Raw genomic sequence first — 22,702 nt, 5'->3', positions numbered from 1 at the left:
TGTGTAGGCAGTCGTTGGCGGTTGTCGTAAGCTATAATAAATTTTTTTTAAATTTAACTTTATTTTTATCGCATATATCAAGTTTTTTTAGTTGAAGTTCTTATTTGAAGCTTATTTTTAATTTTTAGCGTTCTATATTAACTTCTGTTTTTATGAGAATCTTGTTATCCAAGTATTTATGAAAACCTTCGCGTCCGTAAAGTCATATGAATGTCAAAAGTATTAACCCAAATGTCAACAAAGCAGCAGTCTATAAACATATAAATATTTTGTGACTAACTTTCTATCATAACATAACTGACCAATCACATTATCTGTACTTAACATTGCCTTTGAGTAGTCAATAACAGTATGCTTAAAATAGCTTATTTTTGAAGGAAGTACTGTTATAATGGCTTTTTTATTTAAAGACCTTTGGTAGCAGAATAAAATTAGCTCTAAGAGCTAGAGGTGGAACGAGACACGAGACGTCTCGAGTATCGACCTGTCTCGTCTCGTATCGGTCTCGTCTCGACTTAACTATTGCCAAACTCGAGACAGGAAATAGAACTAAAGCGCCTGCGCACGGTTGTTAAAACATGGCTTCTTGCGGTAGCAACAACTCCATATATTGTAATGGATTGCGGGCAACTGCCTTTAAAGTTATACCCGGTCCGTTACTACCTGTTGCTACTGATTATGTTGGCCACTGAGTCTAATCATGTAGTCCGGACAACGGCCCTGTTATTTTTTAGTTCGGTTCTGTGTCCTTAAAACAGATACCGGGTCGTATCTAATTACTCTTCGGATAATCCAATTTAATAAATTAGACTTTTGCGGGTAAAATGTCTGTATTTTATCGTATCGTGTCTAAACACCAACTGCCCTTCATAAAATTCGGGCCTCTTTTACGTATATACTACCAATCGCGGGTAAAACTTGCCCGGACACAGAGAAAAGAACGAAAGGCCGTGTCGACCATAGTCCGTGTTCGGTTAACAATGACGTTTTGTTAGCTCAATATAAGAATATACATGTGCATGTATACAGTAATTAATATAATTTCATGAGTACAAATTAAATATAATTCACATACTACAGCTAATACACAAACAAAACTTAACATTAATGAAACAATAAGAATGAAAGTGTTATCGTGTGTTCTTTTAGTTGCGGTATTTCTTTGTAGAGCGACGGCTATCGGTTTCATTACACATTACATTAAAAAGTAAGAACTATTCAATAGATGGTAAAAATATACATGTACAAAGCAATATGTTTATAATAATTATGATCAATCAAGCTCAAAATTCTTAGAATATATAACTTCGGTATTTTAGAGCTGTTTGTGTCACTTTTGTTTACAAAAACTACTTGCATATCACTATTAAAATGTTGTATTTAAATCGTTTACACCAGGTGAAAATTCAATTTAAAAAGAGTTTTATTAATTTTATATATACCAAGTAGCTAGTACTTGTGTAGTGAAATCATCACCAAATGCTCATTATTTTACTGTCTCGTGTCTCGAGTCTCGAATTTTTACAAGACAGTGTCTCGAGTCTCGTCTCGAGCTTAAAAAACCTGTTTCGTTCCACCTCTACTAAGAGCTCCCTGATGTGTTACTTGTACCAAGTGGCCCAAGTGTAAGTACTCAACAACTGCTTTTACTAGCTCATCTCGTCTCTTTGTCATGAATGTGGACAACTTTTAGTAGAATTTACTGGTCCACTACAGGTTTATAGCTACTGGCTTTTTCATAGCTTCTCTGTTCATAAACGGGGAGGTGTATAGAATGAATATAGAATTACTTGAACGACTCAGAGTACAGTAGGCTACAAACTAACAACTAGCTTGCAAGCTGTAAGACAGCAGTCAGTTCCATTTTGTAGATCTACTGTAACTCTGACAGACTGCATAAACTATAAAAAGAAACTTGTCCGGTTTTTCCAAGAGAGAATTTTATTCTAGTTTTTTTCAAATATATTTAAAGATCAAGTTTTAAGCTTTGTTTAGAAAATGCAAAAACACAAAAATGTTTTGAATTCTTAGCGTTTAAAGATGTAAGCTTGTAATAGCTTCTTATATCCCTTACCATTGAGTAAAGCTCTGTAACCAGCACCACATGAGTAGCTGAACCAATAATTGTAGAAGTATTGCAAAAAAATGGTGTCGTAGAAATTTGGCAGAATAGAGCAACTCACACAATTGTCTATAGCTCACTAACTGAAAACATATAGGAAGTTGAAAAGTATTTTTCATCATTTTGTTGTACTATTGCTGAATGGAGATAGTTTTGAATTGTTAGTAATTTAGTTTTTTCACGTCTAATACACATTTAGTATGTTCTGCCAAAGTGTTCTTGCTTGGTTGCCATGTTTTCAAAGTACAAACTTCCCTAGATTTTCTTACTTTATCTTTTGGATTGCGTCGAGCAGTACTTACCAGGCAACCTTTTTTCTACAGGCGGATGCATGTTTCAGTTGCAATAATTACACTCGGTTTGCAGCTGACAAGATCGGAAAGCAAACCTAAAAGGCCTTCCTTCAAGAATAACATGTTTCTCTTTTAGGTACAAACATAGAAAACTCAAAATGGCTTCTAAAGGTCTTGACGAAACAAGTGCTCTCTTGGCTTCAAAGTCCTCAAAATTTGACGCATCAGAAGAGACAGATAGTTCTGAGCCAAAAACCACCGGTTTCTTTGAGACTATAGTGTACTGCAAAAGGTGGTACATGTTGGCTGTGTTCAGTTTTGTTGCATTCACACTTGGCTCTTTCTGGAACACCTGGTCTCCCCTTGGAGACGCCTTGCTGATAGGCTTTGGATGGACGAACAACTTCATAGCCCTCTCGTTAACACTGACCATAATAGGGAATCTCGTCTTCTCTATTCCTATCATGTACTTAATAGAGAGATACAGTAAGTAATATATTACAACTAGATTTACTTCTTGTTGAGTTCATTGTTTATATTAGAGATGCTACGATCCTGAGCACAATATCTCCAACTATATTTTGGAGGTTACGGTATTCACATGAATATCAGTCGGTGTTTCCTTAAATAAATCTGAAATTCCCAATACTTTCTACAAACTTTTATAGGTCATGGCATTAGTATCATACCCTACTACAGAAACTGCTAGTTTTTATCCCCTACATATAAATATTCTAAAAATCATGAGCAGATAAAATAATGTTTTTGATAGCTGAGCAAGGTAGCTGAAAAATTCAATAACAAAGTTTTGTTTTCGTGAGGATGCAAATAATGTGCTGTATTTCCCAACTCTAGCAACAAAAAATATTAAAATCAATCACATTTTAATAGTTCCATGTAATTTTTTTATTTACTACTATATTGCACAATTACTTTTTTTAAATGCATAAAAATACAACGAGACATATTTTAGATATGCTTTCTGCAGTTAAATACGAACTGTGTAACACCTAAATATCTGGGTCAGATTAGTTTTTAAGAAAGTTCAAAAGACAGTTTGTTGGGTTAGCTCGTGTATTTTGAATCTGAGAATTTGTACGCAGCATATATAGAGCTATGATTGATTAATACGCCTACATAGTTGTCTAGTAAACTAGACTCTCCTTGTTTAGACTATAAACTCTGTGCTTGCATTGACTAGCATGTGGTGAATACTGCAGAACATGAGCATCGGTGACTCCAGGATATTGCAAGAATCAAATTTCTTTGTATCTAACAGGATTCTTTCTATAAGTGGTCATAATTCAACAAAGCCTTGTCACATGAGAGCACTTGGGAAGGGGTAGGAGGGGTGACGTTAAGAATACTCAGTTTTAATTGACGGTTTACTTGCTGGAAAAGACCTTTTTGCTCAACTTTTTTGGTTGTTGGGTGTTCGCCACCTACAGTGAGACCTGAAATATACAGTTTAATTCATTCCAATAACTGCTTTCCATATTGAGAAAGTTCTAAAATGGGTAAACTGTGCTTATATTGAAAATTTCAAGTGCCATTTTAAGAAATACAAAAGCATATCTCTTTGCACTTTATATAGAAAGGCAGTATTTCTACGATCAAATGAAACTTTCTATTTGGGATCAACTCGGAATTAGACAACAATTGTAAAAATGTCAAGCAGTTTTCAAATGTGTGGTTTTTAATTTGCTAATGTAGTGTCTGGTAAGGAGACCCGCTAGTTGGGAGCTAGTTGGGACGGTCCTAGCACTTCTCCACTTGCTGATGGTTTTAGGCTACGAATTTATAAGATGGCTCTAGCTAAGCACTGTGATGTAACATAATCGGACATGATCTAAGAAATGGTGACATTCATAGTCAATGTCTCCTTCGTGTTACAGCTTACCTAATCAAACCAGTTCAACAGTCTTTTACGTTTGTAATAAATACTCACAAGCTTTGCTGCAGTCATAGCGCTTTCATGCTTTGAATAGATTCAGACTAGCTTCCACTCAGAATTATTGAAATGGTGAAATCCAAACACATTTGATGTCATTTTGCTTAGCTAAATTCGTGCGAAAGCATTCAGGAGCCGACTTTAACAAGTGTTTTTAGAGATGCATCACAAATTCTGAAAAAAGCAAAATTGCCACTCCAAATTGGTGAAACTGTAGGGTGAAAATCTGTCAGGAGGCGGTCAACTCCAAATCCATTTCTAGCATAGAAATGTAGTGAATCAGAATCATATGCGACCATTGAATAAGCTGTAGCAAAAATGTATCTTGCTGAATTAACCAATAAAATCTGTGTAACAGAAAGGATTATGAAACAAGCTTCTCATCTAAAGCATGACCAAATGCATTACCCGGTATATATAGCCTCAGTCAAAGGCCTATATATAGCCTTAGTCGATATATATAGCCTTAGTCGAAGGCACAAATTGTTTTGATAAGTGAACAATAAATACAGGCATGAAACAACAAGTGTCAATACAACAAAGCTGAACACAGCCAACATGTACCATCTTTCGCAGTACACTATAGTCTCCAAGGATGCAATGGTTTGTAGCTCAGAGCCATCTGTCTCTTCTAACTCATAAAATTTAAATAACTTGGAAGCAAGGAAAGGGTGCATATCGTCTAGACCTTGAGAAGCTATTTCGAGTTTTGTATGTTTCTGTTAATAAGAAAAACATGATACTTTTTAGAGGTCTACAGAAATTAGATTGACAGAATTGGATCAATACAGTTGTATTGATACGATCAGATCAATGCAATAAATTGATACAAATGATATTGGTATGATTAGATCAATACGATTTGAAAGATTCCTTATCTCAAACAATATTGCTCATGGTAGAAAGTCGTTTCTGAAAATTCGCCGAAAGGTACACTAAGCCAAAAATTCGTCATCACACCGTGAAACAGCTAATATGGCTCACAGTTATCCGAAACACAAAGCCGACTCATTTATAATTGCTTTTGCTTTGAGATACTGTGAGTGAGTGTAACTAGTACAGAAATTTCTTTGACATTTACCAACCCATATAATGAGATGTTCCGGATTAGATTAGAAAATATCAACATTGGAAAGTCTACCGGGCCATCTGAGAAATATTATTATTTTACATCTTAGCAAAACAATGAGTAAACTTTGGTCATGAACAGAGACTAATTTATAGATTCAGGTAAGAGAAAGCATTAGCTTACATAGCCTTATCTATGAAATACAAAAATCTAAAAAAAAAACATATAAATCTTTATTACATTTGTCATCATTTGGCTTCATATCATCTTGTATTTCGCTATATTAGAGAGGGTTTCATGTATACGCTGCACCAATCTTAAGTTACTAGCAGGGCTTCTGTCAAGAACACAGATAATGTGATAAGTATGATTTTGGCTGCAAACTTTAGGGACAAGTAGGTTGAATTCATGAGAAACAATCGTGATTGCTAATACCTATCCTACCTTCATATCGTCTGGCAATGCTATTCATTTTAGCTGTGGTCTGCTAGAAGCTGAAGAAATTGTCCTCAAATGAGTTAATTGGTTTGTCACTGACTGTTACTAAGGCGGTCAGGGCATATTCTTAGCAAGCAATGAATTTTATTTTAATCCAAAGCGCGTGCTGAATCACATGATTATAAAAGCTATGACTAGCATATCCCACATACTGACCTTTAAGTTTTGCAGTTGCTTTGTACCATACTGAGCTGTATTAAACCTTGAGTGCTGGAATGTGCATAGCGGTATTGGAAGAAGGCTGAGGAATGTGATTTGCCTACATATTACTTATAATAAATGGAGTGAAGCCAAACAAATTATTATTCATTATAAAGGAATAAAACCAATTAGATTTTCAAAAAAAACTCTGTCAAGTTTTATCTTGTAAAATATTATTACTTCAGTTTAACCGACAATCTTTAGCATTTTTTTATTAATTTGTGCGAATAAAAACGCGAATTTAGAAACGTGTTAATACATTAATGATTTGGCATACTAACGTACCTGACATATTGTTTTATTCAGATTTACAACTTTCAAGACAAGTTTGTTAGTATTGGCTACCAGCAACAGACACGCAGTAGCAAGTCAAAGAAAAGATTATTCGATTTTAAAAATTAATCTCTTAAACTTTAAACTCTTAATCATTCACTGCTAAAATATGTAAATTTTAAAAAGCAAATCGTTTGAATGCATATTTAAAAAATTTGTTAGTTTTCTGCCTGCAAGGTAAATATCTTGGATAAAATGTAATATTAATATAATTTTGAAGTGAAAGTGCAATAGTTCAAGGTCATCCTATCAGCAGCATGAAGTATATCTCATACCTGGCTGAGTCAGCCCACAGCTGAGCTAAATTTTTCTGTGTTTTGTTGCACTGGTACTTTTTAAATACTTTCATCTAGGGATCTTATGAGATTTTTATTATTTGCATGGAGTTGTCTGCACTATAGAAAACAAATCTTAAAGTATCTTAATAAAATTGGCTGTACATAATACTGTTAAATGGTTGGTTTGGGGTTGTTCTCACTACTGAAGGGTATTTTCTTGTTATATTAATGTGGATAGGTCTCTGAAAGTCACACAAGTGATGCGTCATAATTTCACCAATCAGTACTGCTCATGCCAAACATAGCCCCCAATCTGTCAATGTATAGCTGGGTTATATATTTTCAACTACCATTATAGCAACTCAATTTACACAATTTTTGAACTAAAGTTACCTTAAATATTGTATTCATTTAAGTTAAACAATTAACAGACTAAAATAATAGTCAACATGAGAAAAACCTAGCAGCTGTGTGATATTCATATAGATCTTGGTAAAATTATGTATATTTTAAGCACACAGGCTCCTAAAAATAGTGAACTACCTTTAACAACCAGCTATCATAATTCTAAGGTTGTAAGATATCTTGCAAAAGAGATGGTTTTCAAGATCTCCATCGGAATCCACTTTTACTTGAGTATCTAAAATCATATGTAACCAATTGTATTAACAGAGATTGCTGAAATAAAGATACCTTTAGTTCCCAGATTGAGTAACTGTTGATTGTATGTTACAATTGATAACTGGTTCCAGGTATTTGTAGACTTTATGTATTGTTGGTTTTATTTTTGAATCACGCTAAGTTATGTTAATCAAATAGTACGGATCTGAATAAGTGGCACAATAATTATACCACAAACTTGAAAACAGATTGAATATAACAGTAAGGAGCTAAAACCTGTAGAATGAAGCATTATCAAAAGGAGAGATAATACACTATTTTTATTGCAAAAGAGCAAGAGTACAGTACAACCAGCTCAACTCAACCTATTCAAAATAAACACTAACTACTTTGTGTTGTACTTATCGTAATGCATAGCTTCAAGCCTGACCCTGTATAATGGGAAAGCAAGAAGCAATGAATGTCACATATACAATTGTGAAAAGCCTTCACATGTACAATATAAAATATTACACAAACTCTAACTATTACTTGTTTTGGTGCATCGAAGTATCCTTCTTAATAGACTAAGTTACAGAAGATCCTCCGTCAAACACTATCATTTTGATCTTGTTTCTAATTGAATTAACTGAACTGTGCTCCAATAGCCTTGTCTCAATGCATAAAAGGTATGGATAATACACGGGAAAAAAATAATAAAGCAAATTTTGCTCATCTTTCAGATAATTCTTGAAATTGATTTGTAAGTCTCTTTGTAGATTTTCGAGTCGGAGCCATTTTTTCTGTGTCGCTGCTCCTTGGAACAGCCTTGGTATGGAACATTGCCTATCTCTTAAGGATGGAACAGTAGGTTACCTGCTTATACCTTTCTATTGATATAATAGTCTTGAGTTCTATAAATGACTTTTTTTAACATCTTTTAACCCACTTTTGTGAACTTGGAGGTTTTGCCAAGATGCTGCTTGCATTTAGAATTGGAGAATTTAGTGGGGTGAACAAGTAAAAATGGTTAGATGTTCTTTTTGCCACTGTTCTGACCCAAAAGTGAATAGAGTCAAGTTATGCAAAACATTGACATGTTGAGCTACTGAACTGTTTGTACAGTAATGCTTAGAACAGAAAGTGAAAGTTTACACGAGAAATATGTCAGACATAATCTTGTCTGTACACACAAATCTAATGTCATGCTACGTGCTAAATATTGAGGTCTAGTAGGGTGCTTGTATGCAAGTGCGATTTACTTGCCTTGCTCAGAAAGTTTATTACAAGTGAAATGAACTACCTGCTCAGCTAATAACCTTTGGTGAAACTAAGCAGCAATTACATTGTATGTGAACAGCTAAATCAAAATTGCTTCCTCTTTTTACCTACAATTTGACAGGAGCAGACAACTCTTTCTAGCAAAGTTTCATTTCATTCTTTATCAATCTTCCTAATAATAATGTGCTAAGGTAACTTTCTGAACTGCTTACAAATTTTCTAATATTCTAAGATAATATTTATGTCAGTAGCGGCCATTATGGTGTACCATGGAGACGTTCTCAACCAGCCAATACATTATGCAATCTGTGTAAAGACCTAGTCTTGGCCTTTTGTAACAGCTTCCTAAAATGGCCAGTTGACCTGTAGCTATGTTCTACATAAAACTATTAGTTATTAAGAAGCCATAAATTATTCGTTTTTATTAGCACTATCCTTTGGATTTGAATTAATTATGTGTAAAAAATTTTTAATTTAACTCCTGGAAAATTAAGTTTCGAAGAAGAGTCAATAACCAAAACGTACTGAAATATAAATAAAACTTTTATAGCCTTTATATTTTTGCAAACTGCTTGTTTTTGCTGCAATCGCTAGAGTCAAAGAAGAAGGCTAATTCCAAAAGAAAATGGTAGTTACACTGAATTTTGTTTTGCACCAGATTGTGAACACAAGCATCTAATGGTGCCACCTTTATAGGTGTAAAATTTAAGTGGTTTTATGAAACTCTCACATCGATCCCTCTCATCATGAAAAAGCACAGATAATACGACTTTATGATGCCTCTTGCAGATCGTCACAGTCTTGAGGCCATCTCTTGTGCATGTTTTATAAAGCTTATTTGGGCATGTAATATAGATATCCTTTAGCATTCTATAGCCAGTTCCTTTGATACTTGCAGGATATTTGTGTGTGGATGTCTATTGTCTGGAATAGCAGCTTGCCTAGCTTTTGCCGGTCCTCCGCTGCTCTCAGTTATTTGGTTTCCTGTAGCAGAGAGGACAACTGCCACGGCCTTAGCCTCCATGAGCACACACTTTGGTGCCGGACTTAGCTTTATCATCTGTAAGTTTTTCAGGGTTGGCTGATTAAAATTAAATGATTTAAATCATTGATTTAAATCATTGAATTAAATCATGGTTTAAATTATCCTAAAAAACCATGTTTGATGATTTTTTTTATGTTTCCCATGTCATAAAATGGGACTTATAGAGGGTCTACTGTGAATATGAACTGCACAACTTGGTCAAAATTAAAACTAAAACAACTTTTAATAAATCAAAGTGATGCAAAGTTGTTTTGTTATGTTGCTAATATTTTCATGTGGCACACTTCAACAAAATAAAATAATATGATGTTAGTGGTTATGAAAAAAAACCTGGTAGTTGATGTTTCCAAAAAAACTCGATGCAAATCAAAAAAATCCGATTTTTTAAAAAAAAAAACCATGATTTTTCCAGCCTTGAAGTTTTTATCTTACTTCTGCGATTTCCGTCACTTATATGTTAATATGGTTATACAAATTCTAAAGCCATTAGGCTTACTAATGAATGTTATTGTTATGACATCTGATCTGACATATACAGTAGGTAACACAGCCTCTTATCTGACATATACAGTAGGTAACAACGTATACGCAACACGATGCTTCTTTGCCTCTTTTCCGTTAGGGTTAATTTGTTCCGTCCCACTATATCAACAACAATCTATCTCGAACTTAAAGTTTGGCGATTTGTGTACTTATTATATACGTTGTTAAGAGATATGCGTTGCTTGCCACGGCGAGTTCAGTATTGTCCGTTATGGTAAAAACCGCTAACACGGATAAATGATAAAACTTTAGTTAAAAGTTTGAAGTTTATTAAAATACATCCTAAAACTTCCTGAAATTATGTTTAGTAAGCTAAATTCATTTAAATTAGATTCAGCATTTATGTTACACGTCTGTCTCGAAGGTAAGAACTCTTCACGTAGTAGCCTACATTGCAATGTTATATTATCTTGCAGATCATAACCACAAAATGCACTAAAGTCCTTGTAGGTGCCTATGGTTGCTAAGGTTACCATATTGTTTTGTTACTATTTGTAATGATGGTGATTTTGAGGATTTTTACGAGGAGGTGATTGCATTAGATAATTACTACAGATTTCTATACCACTCTGTGTACATCTATAGCCTACGATATTTTTGCATGCCAGTGTTGGCATGCCAACTTTTGCATGCCAACAATGAAACGAACTAAAACCATATAATTGTATGCCAAATAACTTTTCATTGCAATCGTAGCAAAACAGACTATATTTAGCCAATACTTGCTAATGATTTCACATTTTTATTTTAACACCTTTAAATTTTTATTTTTCATCCTAGCTTATTTCAACGAAACACTTTTTTCAAATTATGAAGTTTGAAATTTACAGTTGTTTGGCAACGTTTGAAAACTTTTGCAGTTGTTTTTATTTTCTCTCTTAATTTATTTCAACTACACAAAACACTTTTTTCATGGTAAGAAAGTTTGAAAGTTAGAATGGCAAATGTTGTTATATGTTTAATACCAATCAATTTTCTGTGCAAAGACTTTTTGATTACCCGGCAACGCCTGGTAGTACAGCTAGTCTGATATATACAGACCGTATAGTTAGGACAACACTTAGTCTATGATACACTACTCCTACCTAGAGTGACTAGGTTAACTATAAGTTAACTATAGTTACTAAGGTTAATATACTGTTCTGTTACAAAAATTAAATAGTTGCAGTAAATATATAAAAATTTTGTTTTTTGCCAAAAGGGTTTGCATTAAATCATTACTATGGGTTTCTGTACCCTCTATATGATATTTTAGTATTAAGATGCCAACACAGCAACAAATTAATGTCATACGGCAGGGTGCATGGTACAGGGCTTTAAAATTCTTTACGCATGCCAGTGAAAAATATCGGAAAATAACTGAATAACAAAAATGAAAAACTTTATAAGGTACATGACAAGCATGTATTTAAAATACTTGTAAATCTAAAAAAATTGAAGCAAATCTGTGTAAAATCATTTGCAACTGAAATTGATTAACTGATATATTGTACAGACGCCTTTGCAGTGTTGCATAGAATGTCTCTTTTTGTTTCGAAATAAAGTCTTTACAATGTTATTTGTGTTGCAGCACCATCAGTAAGTGGTGTCAAGATCACAGCTGAAGAAGTCCTACACTACACCAATGTTTCTGATGGTAAGTGATTAGGGTACCCTATCAACTTAGATATCTGTTGATAAAAATATAGACGTTTGAGAACGTACAGATGGTAGGACCAATATAAGATGCCACTGGTGATAAATGAGAGATTTTAAGAGGTAGGCAAAGATATTGGTTGGCTGAGGTTATCATGTTACAATCTGATCTATTACGATCTGCCTTCATATGACCACGTTATTTTACAACCAAGAAGTGTCAGCAACTTCCACTGTGCAAAGGAATGCTTTCTCATAGATTTTCAGTAGACCGATGGATATACTATTACATCGTTAGCCAGAAATGTTGTTTCTCAGCTACTGGTTCCCCCCCCCCCCCCACATGAGATGTCAGCAAAGGTTCTCAGCCTTAATGTCACTTAACTCCAAAAGGTGGAAATCGGCTAATAGACCCCGACCATTATTTTAAATGCGCTGTGAGCAAGGTTGTGCCACGGATAGACGAGCTTGTGCAGAAGTAACAGTTTCATTTATTACCCTAAATTGTATTTGTTTGTTTGTTTGTTTATGGTGTACTAGCTACAGGTAGAGTTAAGCATAGCTCATGAAGAGACCAAATATACAGAGCTTATTTCTCTATCATAAAGTGAACTAAACTGCTGGTGCCACGGATAGACGAGCTTGTGCAGAAGTAACAGTTGCATTTATTACCCTAAATTGTATTTGTTTGTTTATTTATGGTGTTATGTTGTATTAGCTACAGATAGAGTTAAGCATAGCTCATGAAGAGACCAAATATACAGAACTTATTTCTCTATCATACAGTGAAATAAACAGCCGGTGAGAGCAGCATCATGTATGTGGGAGTTAAACATATTTAAACAATATTTGTAACGATATTACAGAAAGAAAAGAGGAGGTACAAGATGGACTGCATCATGTTGTATATTTTGGTATGTCTAATATTTCAATATAAGTACCTGTTTGTCTACTAACTCCAGTCATAGTATCCAGCTTGCGGTTAAATAACGGATTTTTATGACACATATGTAGGCATATACTGTATATGCGGATGTAGGTATATATATATATATGGTTTGTAAGTTAATAAACTCAAGCTTCAAGCAATTACAGTTATTTTAAAACTAAAATAGATAGCTTCAGAAATAAACAAATTCTCTCTAAAATATACTAATTACCTACTTCATCAAAAACTAAAAATTAGTTTCAAAATTAAATAGATTGATTTAAAACTAGGTTACATGACTCAAAGCTAAGATCTGGACAAATTAACTTGAATTCCAATATACTTGTCCTTTATTAAGAATGCTGATTATTTTAACACCTGTGACTATTCCATCTCTCTAAACTTGCCAACAACCTTGTTCATTTTTATATTGAATTTGATACAAACTAATATCATGTAACAAAGTTTCAACATGTCAAATGCTTGATGTTATATTAATCGCCTTCATTTACGAAGTATAAATTTTTAAGGCTGTTTTTAAAACCATTATGGTCAGTGTTTATTCTCTTTCTGACTCGTAATGTCTGGGTTTATACTCGTGTAGGTTTCATTAACATTACATTTTGTAGATACAATACTAGCTGTAGTTTGCTTCCTGTTGGTCGCTGTACACTTTCCTGCTAGACCACCAACTCCTCCCAGCAGAGTACAGACAAGGCCTCGAACAGAATACTGGAAAGGTCTAAAGGAGATTTCATGGTAAACTGCTAAATTACTAGCATGATGTAAAATCAAGCAATAATTGTGAAGGTTAATGCATCTAAGACAATTATTAGACAAATGAACGTGATAACTTTTAAAAAATGGTTTCTTTTTAATCAGTAAAACATCCACAATGTTTTACTCTATATATTACAAATGTTTTGTTTTGAAACATCTTGTATTTAGTATTCATATTACAGCATAGAAGCATGGTGCCTCCTAAAAACTACAGTTTTTTAGTTCAGCTTGCAGAAAATCTGAAAACAGCACAAATTGTAGCTGAAGACTGTAGCTATATAAAGTGGATCCTTTCCATACGACAATAATTCATTCTGGTGTTGGGATCATAAGGCAAAAATGTAGTCTAAAGGGGTATAGAAACCCATAGTAATTATCTAATGCAAACCCCCTTGGTACAAAAAACATCACAATTTTACATACATGATTTACATATTAAAAATTAGTAAAAATGTATCATATTAACCTTAGTAATTATAATTAACTATTTAGTGGATGGTTATGATCTGCAATAAAATGTACGATAAATTCTAAATTGTTTCACTCACGCAAAATTCAGCCTTTACGAAACACAAAGAATGCTGAATGCGAAAGAGAGGGGAAAGAAAGGAGAAGGAAAGATAAACGCTTTTCATTCAGGAGTTGTGGAAGAGATTTTAGCTAGTAGCATATCGGCATCTTTGTGGCTCCGATGTATGCAGCACACCGACCGCCAAATGTGAATTTTGAGAGATATTGTTCTTGATATCATATGGCAAGGAAATGGCTGTAGCGAAGGGCCAAAAAGACTTTGTGTTTTACAGGCGAAAAACTGTAAGACTTTGATGCCGCAACCTGGGTAACACTCTACTGCATAGTATTTGAATCAGTATAAACATGCTGATAATAATAATATGGTAATAACCAGATGAGAGCTAAATAAAAATTAAGTGAAATATATCTTCATTGAAAACTTCAAATAAATTAATATTTTTATTTTAGTCAACAAACTTTCAGAGGTTCATTTTACACCAAAAGTTATGGATGCTGCCAGATGTTTTTTCTCTAGACATTTTTTGGCAAATCTTAACACAAAATATTTTCTTTTTTTGCTAATTTTATGGATGTCTGTCACTCTCAGTTAGCTATCAACTCGCTATCGCTAATTATACTCAGCATGCATTATGTTAGCTGGAAACCGTGCAATGCAGTCTCGATGAAAGTTTGGTTATCGAGACATGGGGTGGTGCTTAGTAGCCTCTATGAGTGTCATATCTTAAAAAAAGTTTATTATTTCCAAACAAAAACTCTGTTGTTTGTATCTCAAAAAGGTTATTTGTGAAGGTACCTTTATCTAAAAGTGTTGCCTAATTGTTGAAGGTAACATTGGCAACAAGGCAATATTCTTGTAAATTTTAAAATTAACAAATGAAAATACGCTACCCAGTTATGTACGAATAGGAAATGTTTTACGATGTTTTCACCTGCCTTTTTTTTGTATTTCAGTAACGGTCAGTTCTGGATCATGGCAATGGCTTTCAACATTTCCAACGGAGCCTATATTGCTTGGTTGCCTATGCTCTCCCTGCTCATAGCCAACTCTCTCAGACTGGATGCGGTTAGTATACACTCTGTATTGATACAGAATTGACATCGAGGAAGCAACTCCAAACTAAGCTAGTCTACTCAAAATTAGAACAGACCCACCAAAGTAAACAAGTCAACCCAAAATGGAACTAGTTAACACAGAACTAGTTAACACAGAACTAGTTAACACAGAACTAGTTAACACAGAACTAGTTACCACAGAACTAGTTACCACAGAACTAGTTAACACAGAACTAGTTAATGCAGAACTAGTTAATGCAGAACTTGTTAACACAACTAGACATTTAAATTCCATGCTAGAATATTTAATCTCGCAATTAGACAAGTCAACTCAAAACCAAAACAATTAATTTAACTTGGACAAGTTAGCTTGAAACTAAAAAAATAAACTCAAATTGAGACCAGGTTGTGCAATAGCGGTATGGAGAAGTATATGGAAAACCAACAGAACGCTCCATCTCTCACTGGTAATGTTGATCCAAAGACTATGCGCAAATGATAGAATTTAATTCATGTATTCTCACATGACTGTATGTTTTTCAATCAAGTGTTTGGCATACAATGTATAAGAATTAGTCAAATTAATCCTTTTAGACAAACTATTTTCTCTAGAACTATTCAGAATTTGTAATTCTGAATACCGTCTACTTTAAAATAAAGTTTGATTAGCAATAAATATACATATGTTAAGGCCTTACAAAGGAAATACAACTTATTTATTTCTGATTAAGATTTTACCATTTAATGGGTCTTACATAATACATACTATTTCTAAGAGGATTATATTTCTGTAGCTAAACAAACAAGCAAGCTCATATAATTATCCTAATACAGTAGAAAGAATATTAATACAAGCAGCTTGTACAACAGGTAGCATTTCTAGCCATTTTCTTTTTCAGGTAATCGGAGACTACATTGGATTCGTAGCCATAATAGTTGGATGTTTTGGAACGATTGTCATAGCTTTCGTAGTAGACAGATACAAGAGGCACACAAAACTGGCTCTACTAATATTGTCTGCTGTAGCCACGGCTCTCTATATATTGCTCGCCTGCATACAGTCCGGCTATATAGTAATAAAGGATGAGATAGCTCTAGTGGGTGAGTAACTAGGGATGAACCGATTATAGAACTGTCTACTAGGGATGAACTGGTTGAATGTTTTAAACATCAAGCATAAGCTAGTTCCTGCGCTTAGTGACTAAGGAAGAGAAGGGCAACTAGAGGTGAGCTGGTTTAAAAAATTGACAATTATAATGGCTGGTTGTACGGGTGTAAGATATTTTCGTTAAAAGCTCTGGAAGTTAAGTAGATAGTGCCATTTTATGCTGGCTTTAATTAAGGCTTCAAGCTCGTATCTTTATGTATACATACGGAAATTTATACATACGTACTCGTACGTTTCCGTACAAATATGTACTCTATGTATATGTATGCAGCATCATGTAATTGTATGCATCTGTACTGTATGTATTTTATATGTATGTATCTGTGTGTATTTATGTGTACGTACTAGTATGTATATGTATGTATTTGCATGTATTTGTATGCATCTTCGTGTATCTCTATGTATTTGTATGTGTTTGTATGTATGTGTCTGTATGTGTACATATGTGTATGTTTGCATTTGTCTGTTGTCCATATGTTGTCCGTATGTTGTCCATTAATGCAACCTTACTATATCAGTTTTCCATAGGCCAAAGAATTTGGCTAAGCAGGTTTATGTGATTGCTGTGCTCATTGATAAATTGATAAATTAATCAGCAAACCCTTTTGCTATAAATACACTGACATGTGAGTTTTTATCATTTGCCAGTGGTGCTGTACCTCATCGTGGTCGGGATAGGTATCTGTATGAACGCGAGGGCACCGCTCTGTTATGAACTTGGTTGTGAGATCGCTTATCCAGTGCCTGAGGGACTCGCGGCTGCCTATATCACCACCCTCAGTGGTATATGCGGAACACTATTCTACCTTATATTCTTTATTCCCGGTCTCGACGAGAGTAAGTTCCTCTCTCATTTTCACAACATGGAGTAATAATAATGCTATAATTCCAAAGTTAGGTCTTATACCACAAATATGATACATAAAAGGTTTTCACATTTTGCAAACCAAAGTTACCAAATAGTATATAGTAGTAGTATCTAGTGGTAGCACCTAGTAGTAGTATCTAGCAGTAGCACCTAGTAGTAGTATCTAGTAGTAGCACCTAGTAGTAGTATCTAGTTTTTGCACTTAGTAGTAGTATATAGTAGTAGCACCTATTATTAATATCTAGTAGTAGTGTCTAGTAGTAGTATCTAGTAGTAGTATATAGTAGTAGTATTTAGTAGTAGTGTCTAGTAGTAGCACCTAGCAGTAGTATCTAGTAGTAGTATCTAGTAGTAGCACCTAGCAGTAGTAATAGTAGTATCTAGTAGTAGTATCTAGTAGTAGTATCTAGTAGTAGTATCTAGTAGTAGTATCTAGTAGTAGCACCTAGTAGTAGTATCAAGTACTAGTATCTAGTAGTAGTATCTAGTAGTAGTATCTAGTAGTAGTATCTAGTAGTAGTATCTAGTAGTAGTTTCTAGTAGTAGTATCTAGTAGTAGTATCTAGTAGTAGCACCTAGTAGTAGTATCTAGTAGTAGCACCTAGTAGTAGTGTCTAGTAGTAGCACCTAGTATTAGTATCTAATAATGGTATCTCGTAGCTCTACATTGTGGTTGTGCCCAGTTGTCGGATTTATAATTACTGAACTGGCTACAAGTTTTAGTTGGTTGCAAAAATCATGTATTCTGTTTCTAGCTGCTATGACTAGAGACGTAAAGAGTTCAAATGTACGAATTTTGACATGCTTATTAGTATTTTTGAAATATATTACACTTTTTTAAAGTTGTCAGTAGTATTATCTGGAAACTATTAGGCCGTATCTTACCTTATTACTACTTTATAAATAAGTTTACTTTTGCAATTCATTCCCTCTGAAGTGCTGAATAATTCAACTAGGAATTTATTATCCACAAATGAGTGCATAAAATCATAACCGGTTTGAATAGCGTGGTCCTATTAGAGTAAAAGTCATGATATTTTCCTAGACCCCAACTCAATGGTTTCAGCTGTCAAAATTGTGCTCGCATCTCATGTTTTAATATTTAGTATTTAACTAAACGAAACCTGCTAGAGCATGAGTTTTCACCAGATGAGCCAATCATCTCAAAGTTTAAAAAGACAAATGGTAGAGCTGTTTTTGTTGTTAGCATTTAGATATAAATTACTGTATATTTAACTTTGGATCACCCTCAATGATATATTATATGTTATATATTACATGTGCTACAAAAGACTAGATCTAACACCAGTATAGCAAACTAAATCCTTTTAAGCTAAAAAAGGATTACCGAATACCTTTTATCTTCTCAAAATCGTCTCGCCAAAATCAGTTCTGTTAACAAATCACCTTTGCGGTGTTTCATAGCCTAACACAATCATTAAATGTAAGCATCTTACTCACCCAGCAATCAGGCGCAACTTCTGCAGTAACGGTGGACAACAAAAACGTTGTGTCCAACACAAGGCAGACCCTGGCAGTTTGCCAGTACTTTTGCACTTGTTATTTTGACATGGTACGTTTCCTAAAACCAACGAGATGATTTTGACTTTACAAACCACACTGGAGGCATAAAATGCACATGACTCTTGCTGACTTAGACACTTTCATGTTTAGTTATATTTATTTCATAAAACTAGCAATAACATTAAAATGTTTTGAAATACTATTTTTGGTACAGTATTGTTAAGAATTTTTTAAGCAGTCATTTTTTTGTCATGAAGGGATGTAGTTTTTATGTTAAACCAAATTACTTTTTTAGGTATACATGTATTTGTTGTTGTCCCTACAACAGCAGGGCAACCTAAAACAGCAAACATTACTGAGTTAATGCAAAGCCGTTGTTGCTAGTCGCCATGTCTACAGACTAGTTAACTTCAAATAGCTAACAAGCTGTGAAATAGTTTTGCAGGTTGATTTCACCTTAATATTTCAGAATTATTTTTAATAGAGTTTATCAGCATCTTAGTTTTAATGCTGATTTACAATGGGATGCCTACAGATCTTTTCGGCAAAATCGAATCCCCAAATATAGTTATTAGACCACAGTGGTTCATCTTATTGTTTCTTGTATTACAGATGACACTTGGACTACCTGGGCCTGCGTCATTGCCTGCGCTGTTAGTATTCCCATGTTCATCCTTCTCAAGGAGTCATATAAGAGGCTAAATGAAGAAACACCCATTCAGCAGGAAAAAGAAAGACAGGCATAACATTTCACAAATATTTTTAAAAACCATAATATAATATAACATCCTTAGGAAACTGTACAAGTACTCATATTGCAGTCGAATGTTTTGATGATTGCAAACCAATTTTGTAAAAACAAATCTTTAAGTTTACAGATAATAGTTATTAAATATAAGTTTAATAATTATTGTATGGAAATAAATAAATGTATTATGTTTTTGTAGCACAATACACCTTATTTTGTTATCTATGTAAAATATAAAAAGTACTTCATATAACCTAAGCAGCAGTAAAATGCTTAAAGTTCTACTAGGGCATAAGCTGTGAGAGCCATGTGGTCTAGAGTTTTACTAGGGTGTAAGCTGTGAGAGCCATGTGGTCTAGAGTTCTACTAGGGTGTAAGCTGTGAGAGCCATGTGGTCTAGAGTTCTACTAGGGCATAAGCTGTGAGAGCCATGTGGTCTAGAGTTCTACTAGGATGTAAGCTGTGAGAGCCATGTAGTGTAGAATTCTACTAGGGTGTACACTGTGAGAGCCATGTGGTCTAGAGTTCTACTAGGGTGTAAGCTGTGAGAGCCATGTGGTCTAGAGTTCTACTAGGGTGTAAGCTGTGAGAGCCATGTGGTCTAGAGTTCTACTAGGGTGTAAGCTGTGAGAGCCATGTGGTCTAGAGTTCTACTAGGGTGTACACTGTGAGAGCCATGTGGTCTAGAGTTCTACTAGGGCATAAGCTGTGAGAGCCATGTGGTCTAGAGTTCTACTAGGGTGTAAGCTGTGAGAGCCATGTGGTCTAGAGTTCTACTAGGATGTAAGCTGTGAGAGCCATGTGGTCTAGAGTTCTACTAGGATGTAAGCTGTGAGAGCCATGTGGTCTAGAGTTCTACTAGGGCATAAGCTGTGAGAGCCATGTGGTCTAGAGTTCTACTAGGATGTAAGCTGTGAGAGCCATGTAGTGTAGAATTCTACTAGGGTGTACGCTGTGAGAGCCATGTGGTCTAGAGTTCTACTAGGGCATAAGCTGTGAGAGCCATGTGGTCTAGAGTTCTACTAGGATGTAAGCTGTGAGAGCCATGTAGTGTAGAATTCTACTAGGGTGTAAGCTGTGAGAGCCATGTGGTCTAGAGTTCTACTAGGGCGTAAGCTGTGAGAGCCATGTGGTCTAGAGTTCTACTAGGGCGTAAGCTGTGAGAGCCATGTGGTCTAGAGTTCTACTAGGGTGTAAGCTGTGAGAGCCATGTGGTCTAGAGTTCTACTAGGGCATAAGCTGTGAGAGCCATGTGGTCTAGAGTTCTACTAGGGTGTAAGCTGTGAGAGCCATGTGGTCTAGAGTTCTACTAGGGCGTAAGCTATGAGAGCCATGTGGTCTAGAGTTCTACTAGGTCATAAGTTGTGAGAGCCATGTGGTCTAGAGTTCTACTAGGTCATAAGTTGTGAGAGCCATGTGGTCTAGAGTTCTACTAGGTCATAAGTTGTGAGAGCCATGTGGTCTAGAGTTCTACTAGGTCATAAGTTGTGAGAGCCATGTGGTCTAGAGTTCTACTAGGTCATAAGTTGTGAGAGCCATGTGGTCTAGAACCCCAACCTGTGAACAACAGGTTGAGGTTCAATTCTCGAAAAGGCCACTAATGGTGACAGGAATGACATCCAACTCTGATCTGCTCTCTACAATTCAGCATGTCTCCATTCCTCAAGATTCCCTTTTGACTGAACTCAAAAATATTCAGCCAAGATCACAGAGCCATTGTACGTACAACAATACTCTTAAAAACACACACAGCCCCTGCTTGTAATAATAATCTAAGCAGGGATCATACTCCATCTTAGACAGATTGCTCTCACACAGGTTGTGTGAAAAACCCAACTTCTCCAATTAGCTATATTAATATTATTTCTATACTTTGACTAAATAAAAGGCCAGCATTGTACTGGTAATAAAAAAGCTTTATTATAAGTTTAATTGTACTATAATAATTATATTATTACGCTATAAATATTAAATATAATGTATAAGTAATAATACCTACAACAAGCAGGCCTTTGGACATTAAAAAATTAGTAGCGGCAACATAATTAGATTGTTAATATAATTAGAGTGTTAAATTAATTATAGTGTTAACATAATTAGGTTGTTAAAATAACTTGAGAGTTAACATAACTTGAGAGTTAACATAACTTGAGAGTTAACATAACTTAAGAGTTAACATAACTTGAGTGTTAACATAACTTGAGTGTTAAGATAACTTGAGTGTTAACGTAACTTGAGTGTTAACATAACTTGAGTGTTAACATAGCTGGATTGTTAGTGCTGGTTTATATATACTTACCTCTAGTTGTCATTTTTCCTGTCGGTGTCACAAGGGTCAATTTTTATGCTCGGGTATTCATCAGATGACTGTCTGTAACATTTACATTCCCTTCCCAAACACACTCCCACACGATAACAACTAGAGATATGTATAAGTTGACCTGTTATTGTAATCCTTTTTTGGTTAATAAAAATAGAACAGAATGTCGTTAATTGAATCAAAAATATAACTTTATTCCTAAATACATCTACAGCTAGTTCTGGTCATATTTATTCCTAATATTCTGGCAGCTCTGTGCACTGTGAGAGGCCAGCATCTGTAATAAGTATCTGCACAATTCTTCCAAAATATAGTAAGGCTGTCTTGTGGTTGAATGGTAGGATGCCTGGCTGCTAAGCTGAAAGTGTGAGTTCAAATCCTGTGGGACGCTCTTGTTTTTCACAACCATGGCTACAGAAAAATGGACTGATGCATGATTAGTTTGAGCAGCAGATAAAATATCAGAGATAATTTTCATGATAAACACCCGGACCCTAAAACGAACTGTTCGGTCACCTCTCAGTGTCTGACAAACATCTTCCGCACGTGACACAAATACTATTCAAATTGAGTTAGACAATGTGAGAATGTAAGACAAAGTCAGAATTAGAGCAACGCTCCAATAAGCACATTGAAAATTAGTCTAGCATGAAAATCATGACTAGATGTCATGATTGCGTCCCAACACGCTATGGGTAGGAAATGTGACAGTCTTAGTGTTACTTGATTAATGGAGAATAAGTTTTAATGATATGCAGGAGTTGTCAAAGTATCGACAGTGGCAAGGACATTTATCGCTGTCAAACCTGATCTGCTAGTAAAACGCTCCGTGGTCTTACGGAGCACTATATAGAACATTCTCAAGGCTACGTTTAAGGTCACCAAGCCGGTTTATTAGTCAATTGGAGTTGCTGGGTTTGCTGGTACCGC

General features: G+C 34.9%; 1 protein-coding gene across 1 annotated transcript; it reads left to right on the top strand.

Annotated features, from left to right (window-relative positions):
- Positions 1-2,567: 2,567 nt before the first annotated feature.
- On the top strand, positions 2,568-19,710 carry LOC137393336 (solute carrier family 49 member 4-like). Its single transcript, XM_068079843.1, has 10 exons — positions 2,568-2,901; positions 8,125-8,212; positions 9,525-9,688; positions 11,785-11,850; positions 12,716-12,763; positions 13,407-13,536; positions 15,043-15,154; positions 16,044-16,245; positions 16,961-17,149; positions 19,317-19,710. The coding sequence occupies exons 1-10, from the start codon at positions 2,574-2,576 to the stop codon at positions 19,448-19,450; spliced, it is 1,461 nt and encodes a 486-aa protein (XP_067935944.1). The 5' UTR covers positions 2,568-2,573; the 3' UTR covers positions 19,451-19,710.
- The last annotated feature ends 2,992 nt before the right edge of the window (positions 19,711-22,702 follow it).

The sequence above is a fragment of the Watersipora subatra genome, chromosome 4 (genome assembly GCF_963576615.1).
Source record: "Watersipora subatra chromosome 4, tzWatSuba1.1, whole genome shotgun sequence".
NCBI classification, from domain to species: domain Eukaryota; kingdom Metazoa; phylum Bryozoa; class Gymnolaemata; order Cheilostomatida; family Watersiporidae; genus Watersipora; species Watersipora subatra.
This window is presented reverse-complemented; position numbering and strand designations above follow the sequence as displayed.

What these genes read in the sequence shown, in the direction of transcription:
- LOC137393336 (XM_068079843.1), top strand. Translation starts at nt 2,574, where the DNA reads ATGGCTTCTAAAGGTCTTGACGAAACAAGTGCTCTCTTGGCTTCAAAG. An exon ending in GTACTTAATAGAGAGATACA is followed by an intron (nt 2,902 to 8,124) that starts GTAAGTAATATA and finishes GTCTCTTTGTAG; the next exon opens with ATTTTCGAGTCGGAGCCATT. An exon ending in TATTCCCGGTCTCGACGAGA is followed by an intron (nt 17,150 to 19,316) that starts GTAAGTTCCTCT and finishes CTTGTATTACAG; the next exon opens with ATGACACTTGGACTACCTGG.